This window comes from Hippocampus bargibanti, linkage group LG04, assembly GCF_051943395.1.
Source record: "Hippocampus bargibanti isolate YZ-2025 linkage group LG04, ASM5194339v1, whole genome shotgun sequence".
In the NCBI taxonomy this organism is placed as follows: Eukaryota; Metazoa; Chordata; class Actinopteri; order Syngnathiformes; family Syngnathidae; genus Hippocampus; species Hippocampus bargibanti.
Genome location: NC_142737.1, coordinates 3,285,048 through 3,301,075, shown reverse-complemented (window position 1 = coordinate 3,301,075; position 16,028 = coordinate 3,285,048). Strand labels below are relative to the sequence as shown.

General features: G+C 38.9%; 1 protein-coding gene across 1 annotated transcript in view; it reads left to right on the top strand.

The window, feature by feature from the left end:
* Window positions 1–16,028, top strand: part of scarf2 (scavenger receptor class F, member 2) — a 39,724-nt gene that overhangs the window by 10,964 nt on the left and 12,732 nt on the right. The window contains exons 4-9 of the mRNA XM_088993579.1: window positions 1,173–1,692; window positions 4,210–4,428; window positions 5,894–6,022; window positions 7,219–7,322; window positions 9,820–9,934; window positions 10,926–11,023. Of these exons, the coding sequence (XP_088849705.1) occupies window positions 1,173–1,692; window positions 4,210–4,428; window positions 5,894–6,022; window positions 7,219–7,322; window positions 9,820–9,934; window positions 10,926–11,023 (1,185 nt within the window). The remainder of the gene's footprint in view (window positions 1–1,172; window positions 1,693–4,209; window positions 4,429–5,893; window positions 6,023–7,218; window positions 7,323–9,819; window positions 9,935–10,925; window positions 11,024–16,028) is intronic.

Genomic DNA, 16,028 nt, shown 5'->3' with positions numbered 1-16,028 from the left:
TCATTCCTAGGCCTTCAGTAGTGCTATGTTTCAACTCAATCAGCTGCGAGTGTGGTGTGATATTACTAAATGTCCACCCGAGGGCGGCGTTGGCCAGGAAATAACTTGTGACTTCAATAATAATAATATATTTAATTTATATGCACCTTTCAAAACTCTCAAGGGCACTTTACAGTCACAGGATAACTTTTTCTGTGCGTGAGCAGCGGCAGCCATGCGGGACAGCGTTCACTTAACCCGGAAGTAACTCAAATAGATAGAAAGCTAGCTAGTTAGCTAGCTAATAGATAGCCAGCTAACCAGATAGCTAGCTATATAGCTTATAGACAGCCAGCTAATTAGCTAGATAGCTATATAGCTTATATATGTATTTATTTACTTCTTTATTTGTGTGGTTATTTATGATATACAGTATTTATATAGACAGCTAGCTAACTAGCTAGATAGCTATATCGCTCAACTATAGGCAAAAAATATATATATTTTTAAAGAAACTGAAGAAATACTGTCATTAAACTGTTATTATTGCTCACATAATAATACTAATAATAATAATAATAATTAATAATAATAATAATAATACATTTCATTTCTAGGCTTTATTATTATCATTATTGCTCACATAATAATAATAATAATACATTTCATTTCTAGGCTTTATTATTATTATCATTGTTGCTCACATAATAATAATAATAATAATAATAATAATAATACATTTCATTTCTAGGCTTTATTATTATTATCATTGTTGCTCACATAATAATAATAATAATAATAATAATAATAATATAATAATAATAATACATTTCATTTCCAAGCACCTTTCAAAACTCTCAAGGTCACTTTACAGTCACAGGATAAGTTTTTCTTTGGGTGAGCAGCGACAGCCATGCGTGCCAGCGTTCACTTATTATTATTATTATTATTAGTAGTAGTAGTAGTAGTAGTAGTAGTAGTATAAATACAAAAACACATCTGACAACACACGTAATGAAAGGAAGCTGAAAGACAATTTGTAATTATTTAATAAGAATACATAGAAATCACATTAGTCTGTGATTCAGATATTTTTAGGCCAGCAGAGAAGGCCTAGCAGGCCCTGACGGCCCACCACTACTAACGACCGATACAAAACGGCATACCGAGTGAGCCGATGTCTCCGTTGACAGAGTGCCCCGCCCAGTTTTGGGGTCCCGACTGCAAGGGTAAATGCAACTGTCACCCCAACGGCCAATGCGACGACCTGACGGGCAAGTGCACGTGCAACCACAACCGTTGGGGGCCCAACTGCGAAAACTCCTGCATGTGCCAAAAGGGCAAATGCGACCAGGACACGGGCTTGTGCACGTGTCACCCGGGGGTCTGGGGCCCCCAGTGCAACAACAACTGCTACTGCAGCGTCAACTCGGCGTGCGACCCCATGACGGGGCGCTGCCTGTGCAGCCCCGGCTGGACGGGACGGAATTGCGCCATCCAGTGTAACTGCAACAACTCGCCGTGCGACCAGTTCACTCAGCGCTGCCACTGCCGCGATAGGATGTGGGGCCCGAGGTGCGACCGATACTGCCAGTGCGTCCACGGCAAGTGCAACCCGGCGGACGGCTCGTGTACCTGCACGCCGGGATACCGCGGCAAGTTTTGCAGGGAGCCCTGCCCGGCTGGCTTCTACGGGCAAAACTGCAGGAACAAGTGAGGAACCGCTTTTGACTGCAAATGAGAGCGGCACGCTCAGTTAGCTTGTTAGCAATTCCGACGCCAGGTTAGCTTGTTCTTTTTCTTTTTCTTCTTTTTCTTCTTCTTCTTTTTCTTGTTCTCTTTCTTGTTCTTTTTCTTCTCGTTCTTCTCGTTCTTCTTGTTCTTCTTCTTGTTGTTCTTATTGTTCTTCTTGTTCTTGTTCTTCTTGTTCTTGTTCTTTTTCTTCTCGTTCTTCTTCTTGTTCTTCTTATTGTTCTTCTTGTTCTTCTTGTTCTTGTTCTTGTTCTTCTTGTTCTTCTTCTTCTTCTTCTTCTTCTTCTTGTTCTTCTTCTTCTTCTTCTTCTTCTTCTTCTTCTTCTTCTTCTTCTTCTTGTTCTTGTTGTTCTTCTTCTTGTTCTTCTTCTTCTTGTTTTTCTTCTTCTTGTTCTTTTTCTTCTCGTTCTTCTCGTTCTTCTTCTTGTTCTTTTTCTTCTCGTTCTTCTCGTTCTTCTCGTTCTTCTTCTTGTTCTTCTTCTTGTTTTTGTTCTTTTTCTTCTCGTTCTTCTCGTTCTTGTTCTTCTTCTTCTTCTTCTTGTTCTTGTTCTTGTTCTTTTTCTTCTCGTTCTTCTCGTTCTTGTTCTTCTTGTTCTTGTTCTTCTTCTTCTTGTTCTTTTTCTTCTCGTTCTTCTCGTTCTTCTTCTTGTTCTTCTTCTTGTTCTTTTTCTTCTCGTTCTTCTTGTTCTTCTTGTTCTTATTGTTCTTCTTGTTCTCGTTCTTCTTGTTCTTCTTCTTGTTTTTGTTCTTTTTCTTCTCGTTCTTCTCGTTCTTCTTGTTCTTGTTCTTGTTCTTGTTCTTCTTCTTGTTCTTCTTCTTCTTGTTCTTGTTCTTTTTCTTCTCGTTCTTCTCGTTCTTGTTCTTCTTGTTCTTGTTCTTCTTCTTCTTGTTCTTTTTCTTCTCGTTCTTCTTCTTGTTCTTCTTCTTGTTCTTTTTCTTCTCGTTCTTTTTCTTCTCGTTCTTCTCGTTCTTCCTGTTCTTATTGTTCTTCTTGTTCTCGTTCTTCTTCTTGTTCTTCTTGTTTTTGTTCTTTTTCTTCTCGTTCTTCGCGTTCTTCTTCTTGTTCTTGTTCTTGTTCTTCTTCTTGTTCTTCTTCTTGTTCTTGTTCTTTTTCTTCTCGTTCTTCTCGTACTTGTTCTTCTTGTTCTTGTTCTTCTTGTTCTTCTTCTTCTTGTTCTAGTTCTTCTTCTTCTTGTTCTTCTTCTTCTTGTTTTTGTATTGTATTGTTTATATATTGTATGTTTATTTTATTGTTTATTTTTTTGCCAAATATTTTTTTTCTCCATCAGGCTTCCCCAATCTTTCTTACCTCAATTGTAAACAACATAAACCAAAAAAAAAGCCTTGAAATGAATTCATAAAAAGACAAATGTAAATAGTTATACATTTAGTACATTAAATCACCCACGGTTTGACATACTTAACCAACATTCCTCCATTCTGAGGTCGATCATTTTTAGCGACATCAAAACATAGATCATAGCTATAAAGAAAAAAACATGGGAGGAAAAAAAATTCCGTTCAGTGCAGCATGTCGCCAGTCGAGATAAATTTAGTGTTCGCTTCATGAAGGGACTTTATAAGATTCCTAAATTATACACTATAAAACAAAAAAAACAGCCTTGGGCAGTGTAAAAACAGTTTATATAATTTCAAAATAAAGTAAAGTCATCCAATTACAGTTGCGTGCACATTGGCCACAGCAACGATTCTGTGCTGGATATTATGAATCGTTTTTTTCCATTTTGTAAAAAATAACATAAAAAACATAAAATAAAATAAAAAATGATGTAAAGATCAACAAACAACAAAAAAAATCTAAAAATAAATTTGAATATGCGCTCAGTCATACAGGACTAGTCCATCGATGAAAAGGTTTCTTCAGCCGTCATCTGTGCTTCTTTGAAGGTGTCAGACGTTTCGCTCCTCATCCGAAAAGCTTCGTCAGCGAACTAAAGTTGTGCTGGTAACCCTGGCCCTATATCCCTAATGGATAGAGGTGGCTGAGCCAGACTTCTAATCTGATAGGTCCCTGCTCTAAGGTTGAGGGTGCAGTGGACCACTCCCAATCTGATTACCTCTATGGTACTATCCCTGGCTCTGATTTCACCTCAGTAGCATGACTAAGCCTTTGTAGTATCTGTGGTGGTTTATGGTGGAATTTAGGTGGTTTAAGATTTAATTTAGACTGTGCTTAGGTTGATACCACTAGCCTAAAAATATGCTTGTCTGGTTATGTTAGCATTAGCATGGGAGCTAATTGTCCTCAATTTTTTTTATTTTTGAATTTTTGTCTGAAATTATTTTTTTTTCAAGTGAACTAAAAAAATGTAAATGTAATATAAATGTAAAGAAGTACAGATGACAGCTGAAGAAACCTTGTCACCGGGGCGACACAGCTTGAGATCGACCCCGTGACCCCTCCCCCCTACATCATTCCAACTCAATCAATTTGATGAATTGACCTTTGCTCCTCAGGTGCGGCCACTGCAAGGGCCAGCAACCATGTAAGGTAACGGAAGGACGCTGCGTCACCTGCGACAGAGGTTGGAACGGGACACGTTGCGACCAGCTCTGCTCCAAAGGCTTTTTTGGGGAAAACTGCCAGGAAGTGTGTCCCGCCTGTAAGGACGGCCATCACTGTGACCACATTCAGGGCAAGTGCTCGCACTGTAACCCTGGCTGGATTGGGGACAGGTAGGAAAACAGATTATATTGCTAATAGATAGCCAGCTAATGAACTAGATAGCTATATAGCTAATAGATAGCCAGTTAACTAGCTAGATAGCTATATCGCTAATAGATAGACAACTAACTAGCTACATATGTATATCACTATTAGATAGCCAGCTAATGAACGAAATAGCTATCTAGCTAATAGATATCCAGCTAACAAACTAAATAGTTATATCGCAAATAGATAGCCAGCTAACTAGCGAGATGTCTTTATAGCTAATAGATGGCCAGTTAACGAACTAGATAGCTATATAGCTAATGGATACCCAGCTAACGAACTAGATAGCTATATAGCTAATAGATAGCCAGCTAACGAGCTAGATAGCGATATAGCTAATAGATAGCCAGCTAACGAACTAGATAGGTATATAGCTAATAGATATCCAGCTAACAAACTAAATAGTTATATCGCAAATAGATATCCAGCTAACTAGCTAGATAGCTATATCGCTAATAGATAGACAACTAACTAGCTACATATGTATATCACTATTAGATAGCCAGCTAATGAACGAAATAGCTATCTAGCTAATAGATATCCAGCTAACAAACTAAATAGTTATATCGCAAATAGATAGCCAGCTAACTAGCGAGATGTCTTTATAGCTAATAGATGGCCAGTTAACGAACTAGATAGCTATATAGCTAATGGATACCCAGCTAACGAACTAGATAGCTATATAGCTAATAGATAGCCAGCTAACGAGCTAGATAGTGATATAGCTAATAGATAGCCAGTTAACGAACTAGATAGCGATATAGCTAATGGATACCCAGCTAACGAACTAGATAGTGATGTAGCTAATAGATAGCCAGCTAACGAACTAGATAGCGATATAGCTAATAGATAGCCAGCTAACGAACTAGATAGGTATATAGCTAATAGATAGCCAGCTAACGAACGAGATACCTATATAGCTACTAGATAGCCAGCTAATGAACTAGATAACTATATAGCTAATAGATGGCCAGTTAACAAACTAGATAGCTGTATAGCTAATAGCCAGCTGATGAACTAGATAGCTATATAGCTAATAGATAGCCAGCTAACTAGCTAGATAGCTATATCGCTAATAAATAGACAGCTAACTAGCTAGATAGCTATATCGCTAATAAATAGACAGCTAACTAGCTAGATAGCTATATCGCTAATAGATAGCCAGTTAATGAACTAAATAGCTATATAGCTAATAGCCAGCTTACCAACGAGATAGCTATATAGCTAATAGATAGCCAGCTAACGAACTAGATAGCTATTTATCTATGACGATTTAGTTCAACTATTATAGTACTATCATTTAAACACATAATGGCGGTGACTTTAACAAGTAGCTGCATTTATCATAGTGTACACGCTGTGATATTTTGTGACTCCGCTCAGTAATGCCCGCCACGCTTCCATTATTATTATTATTTTTCATATTAGGTGCGAAGTGCGTTGCCCCAACGGTACGTACGGAGAAAATTGTGACAACAACTGCAGTCACTGTTTCAACGGGAACTGTCATGGCGTCACCGGAGAGTGCCTGTGCGACCCGGGATTTTACGGCACCTAGTAAGTTACGAGCATCCAAAACTGTTATTTTAAAAACAAAAATATGTGTTATAAATTCCTTGCTTTTGTTTGTTGACGTTTCTTTCAATGAGTTTTTTTTTTTTTTTGCCAAAGTCTCATTGGTGTCAAAGTCAAGGACCGAGGGCCAAATCGGGCCCGCCACGGCATTTTATTCGGTCCACGAAAGCAAATCAAACTTGTGAAATTCCATGAAGCTTGCATCTGTGTAAGATCTCACTCGTATAGGAGTGATTCATTGATGACAAGGTTGTGAGAAGGGTAGAAAAAGAAGCTACAGTAAAGTCTTGTTATATCGATATTGGTTATAGCGATAGTACTGCTTATTACGATACTATTTCTATGAACGCAAGGAGAAAATTTACATGCCGCAGGATCGGATATATCGATAGTCCGGTTATATCGATATTTTTCCGACTCCCGAGAATATCGATATAACGAGACTTTACTCTATTTTCATAAAACAGCAAAACCCTTCACTAAATCGCCATGGTGGGGTGAGGTTCAATTTGGATCGTTCCTACAACCGACTTCTTAGGCAACATTAGTTATACTGATGAGGTGATACCAGATCAAATGGGGCAATCAGGTCAGTCGTAGACCCCATACTCAGGCAGGACAATAGAAGTAATCAGTCAGGACAATAGAAATAATTAGTGTAGCCGCAGGGAGTAGTCCTCTGCTCCCCCTCAACCTGAAAGCAGGGACCAATCATAGCAGAGTCTGGCATCGCCACATCTGGACTGTAGGGATATATATATATATATATATAGGGCCAAAAGTACCAGCAAAAGATTTTAGTTCTCTGACGAAGCCTCTTGGATAAGAAGCGAAACATCTGATACCTTCAAAGAAGTACAGATGAGGTCATCCATGATGCTTGCTAAACTCAAAATTTCAAATTGTCCCAAACTAGTTATTCATTAATTTATTGTGCGCTATATTTGTAATATGCGGACCAGATTAAACAATCTAATGACTTCCCCAAATTCATAAAGGAAACCGTAACTATAATGTGGCCCGTGGCAAAAAATGAGTTTGACACCCTCGAGCTAGATTGTAGCTAGCATCTTGCTAGCTTCCTGTTAAACAACAGCAATGACACTGACAACTCTGGAATCAACTCTCGTATTCATTTTGTAGTTTAATCTCTACTCTTTATCGGTTGTCCTCTACAGCTGCAATCGGACGTGTCAACCTGGACAACATGGAGTGAACTGCAACCAAACTTGCTCCTGCCATGACAAGAACTGCGACCCCGTTTCAGGCGCCTGCTATCTCCGTAAGAAAATATGATTTTTTTTTTCCCAGCTACTAAAAAAAGTAAGGGTGTGTTTTTGCTATTGCAAAGTTAAGCGCCACAAGTGCCTCAATCTGACTAACTCTTAAAGGACAAACGACACCTCCAGACAAGTTGCGTCCATAATTTGTAAAATCACTTCAAATCACTTCTACTGAGCGCATTTTACAAAGATTCCACGGCATATAGCTATATTTTACGTTTTCAGACTCGCGCTGAATATTCAGGAAGTCTTGTTTTTGAGTTGGTGACGATCCCCTGTGACGTCACAGAAGGAACGCCCCTGACCGAGAAAGCGACACACAATGCATTTTGGGTGTTTTTTTTTTGTCTGAAAACACGGTGTTGATGGCGAAATTAGAAGGAAAACATCACGCGATGGTGAATGGTTGTGTGTTGCACCAAGGCTACTATTTTATACTAGTTGACACAAATTCCCAGCAGACAAATCAGCCCATTTCCAACAGAGCTTGGGTGCCATCTTGTGTATTTTCTGGGACACTACATGCTCTCCTCGACAGGCTCGAATTGATATGCGAGGACTCCTTTTATCGATTGCAAACATTTATGCTTTCCTCTTCAGAACTATTTGAATCATATTCATAAGTGGATGAGTAACAAGAAAGCATCTTCTCCGAATCTGAACTCTCTGTTTTGATTCTGGAGCACGGCAGTTTGTGAAGGAGTATCACGAACAAGGGGGTGGGACTTTCTGAATCTCCCCATTTCCGAGCTCATTTTGTGGCAGTTTATGGACACTTTAAGTCATTTTTATTGCTGTTTTGCATTTGACTAAAAATATCAGCCTGCGTGTTTTGGGTATTTTAGATGCTATAAAACGTTTTTCTGATGTCAGTTAGGAAACAAAAAAAAAATGGTGTCGGATGTCCTTTAAGTGACTAACAGTTGGCTGTACACAGAGTTCACACAAACAACTTCTGCAGCCCTTGCGTGTGTACTAGCGAGCAGACTTGAACACAGCGACGGCCTTGATAGCTTTTCCAGATTGCTTTCCCCGGTGCGCTGCGTTTGTTTTTGGCACCGGTTAGAACGATGGGAAGGAAAGGGAGGGGAAAAAAAGGGAAAAGCAAAGAAGAAGGATGAGTAGGCTGTTTGATAATTAGTCATGATGGCAGCAGCGTTGAAAACGGCTCATGTGTCGCAGCCGCGGCAAGCTAGCTGTGATCCGCGCAGAACCGACGATGCCCTAGAGCCACTTCCTGTCCTTTATTCCCCCGATTGTGAATAACCAGCGGTGGCCGCGCGCCACAACTATTAATCTTATCTTTATGAGACATGTAACAGCCCAAGGGACAGCATAAGTTAGCGATAAAAGCCGCTATATGGAACTTGATCACGATGTGCTAGTGGAGTAGCATCTCTGCTACCTAAGTCTGTGTAGGCTCTCAGTCGTACGGAAGTGGTCCATTGAGGAAAAGGTTTAAGATTTCTTCAGCCATCATCTGCACTTCTTTGAAGGTGTCGGACGTTTTGCTCCTCATCCGAAGAGCTTCGTCAGCGGACTAAAGTTGTGCTGGTAACCCTGGCCCTATATCCCTAATGGATAGAAGTGGCTGTGCCAGACCTTTGCTCTGATAGGTCCATGCTCTAAGGTTAGGGGTACAGTGGACCACTCCCTGAAGCCAATTATAGCACCAATATGGGGACGTCTGAGTCTCTATTCAACATTTTGAATGGATCTCAACTTACGACCATCTTGACTTACGACCGTTTGGTCGGAACGGAACTTGGTCGTAAGTCGGATGTTACATATATATATATATATATATATATATATATATATATATATATACAGTAAAGTCTCGTTATATCGATATTCAAGGGAGTCCGAAAAAATATCGATATAACCGGGACTATCGATATATCCGACCCTGTTTGCATGTAATTTTCTCCGTGCGTGCATAGAAATAGTATCGATATAACCGGGACTATCGATATATCCGATATCGATATAACGAGACTTTACTGTATATATATATATATATATATATATATATATATATATATATATATATATATATATATATATATATATATATATATATATATATATATATATATAGTAAAGTCTCGTTATATCGATATATCTCGGGAGCCGGAAAAAATATCGATATAACTATCGATATATCCGATCCTGCGGTATGTAAATTTTCTCCTTGCGTTCATAGAAATAGTATCGTAATAAGCAGTACTATCGATATAACCGATATCGATATAACGAGACTTTACTATATATATATATATATATATATATATATATATATATATATATATATATATATATATATATATATATATATATATATATATATAGTAAAGTCTAATTTTAAATCTTCTTTGAGGGTGTTGTGGTTTTAAATTTATTGGTAGTTCCCTTTTTTTTTCTGTACCGCACCATCCAGAACTCATTTTGCCTCTCTCTTTTTTTAATTTTTTTTTCCCTTCCCCATTTTTACAGAACCGAATCAGCGTATGGGTGTGATCGCGGCCGGGACGCTGGTTTCCTTTTTGCTGATCGTCTTGCTCTCTCTGCTGTGCTGCTGCTGCCTTTGTCGGCACAAAGACGACCACAAGTGAGTTGACGCTAAGGTTCAACTTCTGCACAATTTTGACTCTCAGTAGCCCGTTACGCAGGGGTCTCAAACTCGCGGCCCGCGGGCCAAATGCGGCCCCCGAAAGACTAATTTGCGGCCCGCCTTGATATGAAAGATTAATGTTTGTGCGGCCCGCATGATTGATATGAATGAAACTTGTGTGTGTGGAGCTGAACAAGTAGGCAAGAGAAGCCATGTTTAGTTCATGTTCGATATTTTCTTTATGTTAAGAAAGTTAAAGGTTAAAGAACTGTGAATACAGACATTTGAAACTTTAAATAAAAAATAAAAATAAAATACAGTAAAGTCTCGTTATATCGATATTCAAGGGAGTCCGAAAAAATATCGATATAACCGGGACTATCGATATATCCGACCCTGTTTGCATGTAATTTTCTCCGTGCGTGCATAGAAATAGTATCGTAATAAGCAGTACTATCGATATAACCGATATCGATATAATAAGACTTTACTGTAATTACTTTTCCTTTGTTTTTTTCAGTCGTCTGTATCTGCCTTATGATCATTATAATTATTTTATTTATTTATTACTGGTTAATTTATGTTTTATTCATTTTCCCAGTTATTCATTTTTTGTGTGTTTAAAAATAAAGATTTTGAGAACATTGGAATGTTTTATCTGTGATTTTCTTGTGGAAATCCTGTTGCGGCCCAGCCTCACCCAGACTCCGCCTCCAGCGGCCCGCGGGTAAATTGTGTTTGAGACCCCTGCCGTTACGAAAAGAAATACATACAGGATTGTTGTCAGCTCACCAGGTAGAATCTTATAAGGGGCTCAAAACATGTCAAATGCAACGTCAGTGTTTTGATACGTGTCGATAATAGTGCGTAGGAAGCAGTGTGAGCATATCCAAGTGCAATAAAGACCCCTTTTTAAATGATTCGTTTTGGATTTCCATGCTGTCATCGTCCTACCCTCAGATCTAACCCAGACAAACTCTTCCAACAGCAAAAAAGCCAAACGGATCCTGTGCGGACGATTTAGCCGAATCAGCACTAAACTTCCTCGTATTCCACTGAGGAGACAGAAACTGCCAAAAGTAGTTGGTAAGCCCTGAAAACTTTCTTTCATATGTGAGTGAGCGACCAGACGTTGCCTGTCTTTTTGCAAGTATGCTTTCTACTGCTTAAAACAAGAAACATCACTTGACTTTCTTCAAATCTGACTTGACTTGAACAGTCGCAGAGTTTTACATTGTTTTAATTTTAGTCCGAGTGCTCACCGATACCGAGGAGTGGAAAAAAATTACATAAGTGATGAAAGGAAAGAAAGAAGTAGAAAAACAACATACAGGAGCTGCTGGAAAGACAGCCAATCTCGCGGCGCCATCTTGAAGTCAAAAGAAGCAAAAAAAAAAAAACAACTAAATAACATGACCACACAAAGACACAGAGAGTCAATCATTCTTCAGCACTTGCTGTACCCTCTTTGTGACATGAAGCAGTTCTAAATGAAAGGAGGAGAGGATCAAAGCGTCCTTTTCAGCAGTGCAAGCTAAATGTTGAAAGTCCATTGACGAAAAGAGATTGTCTCACATCTCCTGTCCCACGTAAATCCGCTTCAATTCCAAGCCGCGACAAGATTAAGTATGGTGCATAAAACACGCGAAAAACACGAACGAGGTGTGCGTTTGTGTGACTTAGCGTCCCAGTACCAGTATGCTAAGTCAACCATTGCTACGTGTGGCTAAGGGTGTTTCTGTGTTGTCTAAGCAACGGTCTCAAGCAATAGAAGAGGTTGAAAAACCTCTGTTGATTTGGATTCATGAAAAGCAGTTAGCAGGGGACAGTCCTTATGGAAGGTGACTCTCCTTCCAAACAGTAACACCCTCCCTCCCTCCCTCCTCCCACTCCTTTTCATCAAGCCATCAACAACCATCACAAAGGTAAATAAAATGATTTTATTATATAGTACAGTTTATTTCTTTAATTACAATACAATAGCACATTTATTATACGTAAAATAAGGTATATTATGTCTAGTTTTAAGGCTGTTTTTGTATGTTTTATGGGGACCTGGGAACGAATTATTCTCATTGTCAATGGTTTCTTATGGGAAATAAATGTTCGGAAGACGAACTTTTCGCCTTCTACACACTTTCTGGGAATCAATTAAGTTTGTAAACTGAGGTATCACTGTAGCTTCATTTTTCCTTTCGTTCTTTTGCGACCTTAGTTTGTGTCTTCGCTGATGATGATTGAAAAGTCTGCTAACGGCCAGACGAATACAGCCTTTCATTTCAATGGAATGCGGCCATTTTAGAGCCCCTTATTGTTCTTGGCGCCCTCCGCCGGCCATGTGTTCGTGTTATTCCAGACCCGAACTGCCGCGCTGTTCTTTTTCCCTTTGACGGTTTTTGTATCCCCGCATCCGCAGTTTGGGTTTCTCGCGTCTTATTAAAAAGACGGCCTGCGATTCAGAGATGAGCCAACAAAGGCTGCAGTGTTGATGTGAACTCCGTAGGTCCATGTGGAGGTCTCATGGTCTGTCAAATGCTAATGAGTGTTTCGTTGAGCTGGTCTTGTGTTACCAGTTTTTTAATGCATCCATCACATTTTTTTTTTTTACTGCCTCATTTTTATCCTTAACTCAAAAGCGGTGCTGATATAAAATCCAAAGCGTCGCAAGGCTGCCATCTGTTCGTCATCATCGTTCACTGCCAGACGATGTGTAAAAATGTGTCCACTCCAGTGCCAGGGTTGTTGTCATTGTCACTCAAATTGCAGTACCCACAGAATATTGAGTTTTAGGACTACATAAACATTCAATGCAGCGTAAGAAACCTTTGACTGTCTTCTTACATCAGAAAAAAAATAGTTAATTCCTAAGTTTTATGGGTCTGGCGTTATCTGAGCTTGAAATGGGGGCGGCTGTACAAAATACAATACAATACATATTGATTTATATTGCATGAATAATGCTTAGATATAGAGAAAAAAAATAACTAATTTACTGCCAGACGTGAAAAAAATGTGTTCACTCCAGTGCCAGGGTTTTTGTCATTGTCACTCAAATTCCAAGAGCAACAGAATGTTGAGTTTTAGGACTACATAAACATTCAATCCAGCATAAGAAACCTTTGACTGTCTTCTTTCATCAGAAAAAAAATGAGTTAATTCTTAAGTGGTATGGGTCTGGTGTTATCTGAGCTTGAAATGGGGGCGGCTGTACAAAATCCAATACAATATATACATGTTGATTTATAGAGCGCTCTAACAATAGCTGAAGCTGTAGCAAAGCGCTAACATGGACACAAAAGGCAAATGATGCCCCTTCGTGGAAGGGAAAAACTTTGCCAGAGGTCTAACAAGCGCTTTATCGGCACCCCCGTCAATTAAAAAAAAAACTAAACTTGAACAAATTTGAGAATTTTGTTCCAGTTTCAGTTGTTGTTAAAACACTATGTAAGACGTGTATGTATTTCATTGTGTTTTGGACAGCCGCCCTCATTTCAAGTTCACATAAGTCCAGACCCATATAATTTAGGAATTAAGTCTTTTTTTTCCGATGAAAGAAGAGAGTCTTAGTTTTTTTTAAGCTGAATTGAATGTTTATGTAGTCCTAAAACTCAATATTCTATGGTTCCTGTAATTTCAGTGAAAATGACAAAAACCCTGGCACTGGAGTGGACACCTATTTGCACATCGTCTGGCAGTTGAATGAGTTCATTTTTTTTCTGAAAAATTCCAGACTGTACCACCTCAGCGCCATTTCACTTCTTAAATCTAAATCCATTCATGTCTTGTTGACATTACAATAAATACAGAGATGTAAATTTGGCACACTGGTAACAAAATTTGCACGTTTGTAATCTGTCAACCAGAAAGTCACCGCCTGACTCTGCCCTCCATTTGATACCACAAAAAAGAAAAAAAAAAACTACATGTAAGTGATGAAAGAGTTAAAAGACGATGACCTGGTTTTGTTTTCCACGTCTCAGCAACATGTGTTTCCTTAAGTGATCCAGCTGATTATTTCAACTCTTTCAGTCTGACTCCATTGTGACCTTGTTCTGCGCCCAGACAGCCATGTCTTTGTCATCACACATATCAAAACGTTTGTTTCTTAGACGAGACTGTCTCTCTCTTATACGTCAGGAAAAGACCCAATCCCTCTCCGAGTACCGTATTTTCCGGTATATACGGCAAATATACCCCAAAAGCCTTCGTTTTCTTTAAAAGATGTCCCTGCGCCTTATATGTGAAGTCATATTGAGCCACAACAGGTCTCAGGTAATTTTCCCCTTGAGTTCATAGAAATAGTATCGTAATAAGCAGTACTATCGATATAACCAATATCGATATAACGAGACTTTACTGTGTTTCTATATTATATTAGGACATTTTTTTTCATTCATTAAAAACAAGCACCTTGTACTCCAATGCGCCTTATATATGGGAAAAGTTTGAAAATACAGGTAACATCCGACTTACGACCGAGTTACGTTCCGACCAAACGGTCGTAAGTTAAAATGGTTGTAAGTTGAAATACAGTAAAGTCTCGTTATATCGATATTCAAGGGAGTCCGAAAAAATATTGATATAACCGGGACTATCGATATATCCGACCCTGTTTGCACGTAATTTTCTCCGTGCGTGCATAGAAATAGTATCGATATAACCGGGACTATCGATATATCCGATATCGATATAACGAGACTTTACTGTACATTCAAAATATTGAATAGAGACTTTGAAGCTAAATGACTCGCAAACTCTCCCTTCTGGTGCCATCAGACGCTGTGCGAGAGTGAGATGCTGGCTGGCTGTCCAAAATTGTCGTATGCATTGCCGCCCTGCTAGCGCGTTGCGGTGCCAGGCGTAGAATAAAAACGTTAAAAATAGGATCTGGAGATCATGGTCGTAAGTATGGGTGGTCGTAAATCGAGCTGGTCGTAAGTCAGATGTTTCCTGTATACCATTATACCATGCATACCAGAAAGTACGGTAAACAAATAAATACAGAAATAAACAAATAAACTAATACATAAATAAACACATGAAGACCGACTCAATTTTCCTTAGAAGTATTGCGCAACCGCGGCCTCAACTGTAGCACCTTATAATGTGATGTGCCTTATATAAATTTACAAAAGTTTTCCAAATATAGTATACAGTGAGACCTCAACTTACGAACTTAATTGGTTCCCAGACAGAGTGTGTAAGGCGAAAAGTGTGTATCTCAAAAAAAAAAATTCCCATAGGAAACCATTAAAATGGGAATAATCCGTTCCCGGGTTTCCATAAAATATACTTTTCAACTAAATAAGCCTTAAAACTACGCACAACATACCTTATTCCATGTATAATAAATGTGCAATTGTATTGTAATGAAAGAAATACACTGCATTGTATCATAAAGTCACTTTATTTGCATTTGTGATGGTCATTTATGGCTTGATGGAATGGCGTTGGAGGTCGAAGGTCAAAGGGAATTGCTGTTTGGAAAGAGAGGCGCATTACATGACGACTGTAATTAAAGAAATAAACTGTGCTGTAAAATAAAGTTTTATTTACCTTTTTGATGGTCGTTGATGGCTTATGGAAGGATAGTCACCTTCCATAAGGACTGTTGGTAACTTAACCTCTGGTGCTGTTCGGTCGTGTGCTTCCGCCGAAGATCACTCCGCCAGCCGTGGTGGGTGTGTATTATGAAAATAGTGCTTAATATAAGGTTTCATTTTCATAAATTTGACGTTTGTAAGACAAAAAGTTTGTAAGTTGAGGTGTTTGTAAGTTGAGGTGTTTGTAAGTTGAGGTCTCACTGTATTTGGAAAACATTTTTCATTCATTGCAGGTGCGCCTTATAGTCCGGTGCACCTTATAAATTGCAAAAGTTTTAAAATACACCACTCATTGGTGGTGCGCCTTATACACCGGAAAATACGGTAATCTGCGTTGTACAAAAAATGTCTACCGTTAACAGAGCAATTAAAGAAACATGCACAGTCTCCCTAAATGCTTCCAAATGTAAATATGATGATTGTCGTTGTTTTTTACTTTATTGGACTTCCTGGTTTGTCCCCATGCATAATTCTGGGCCAGAAAAACA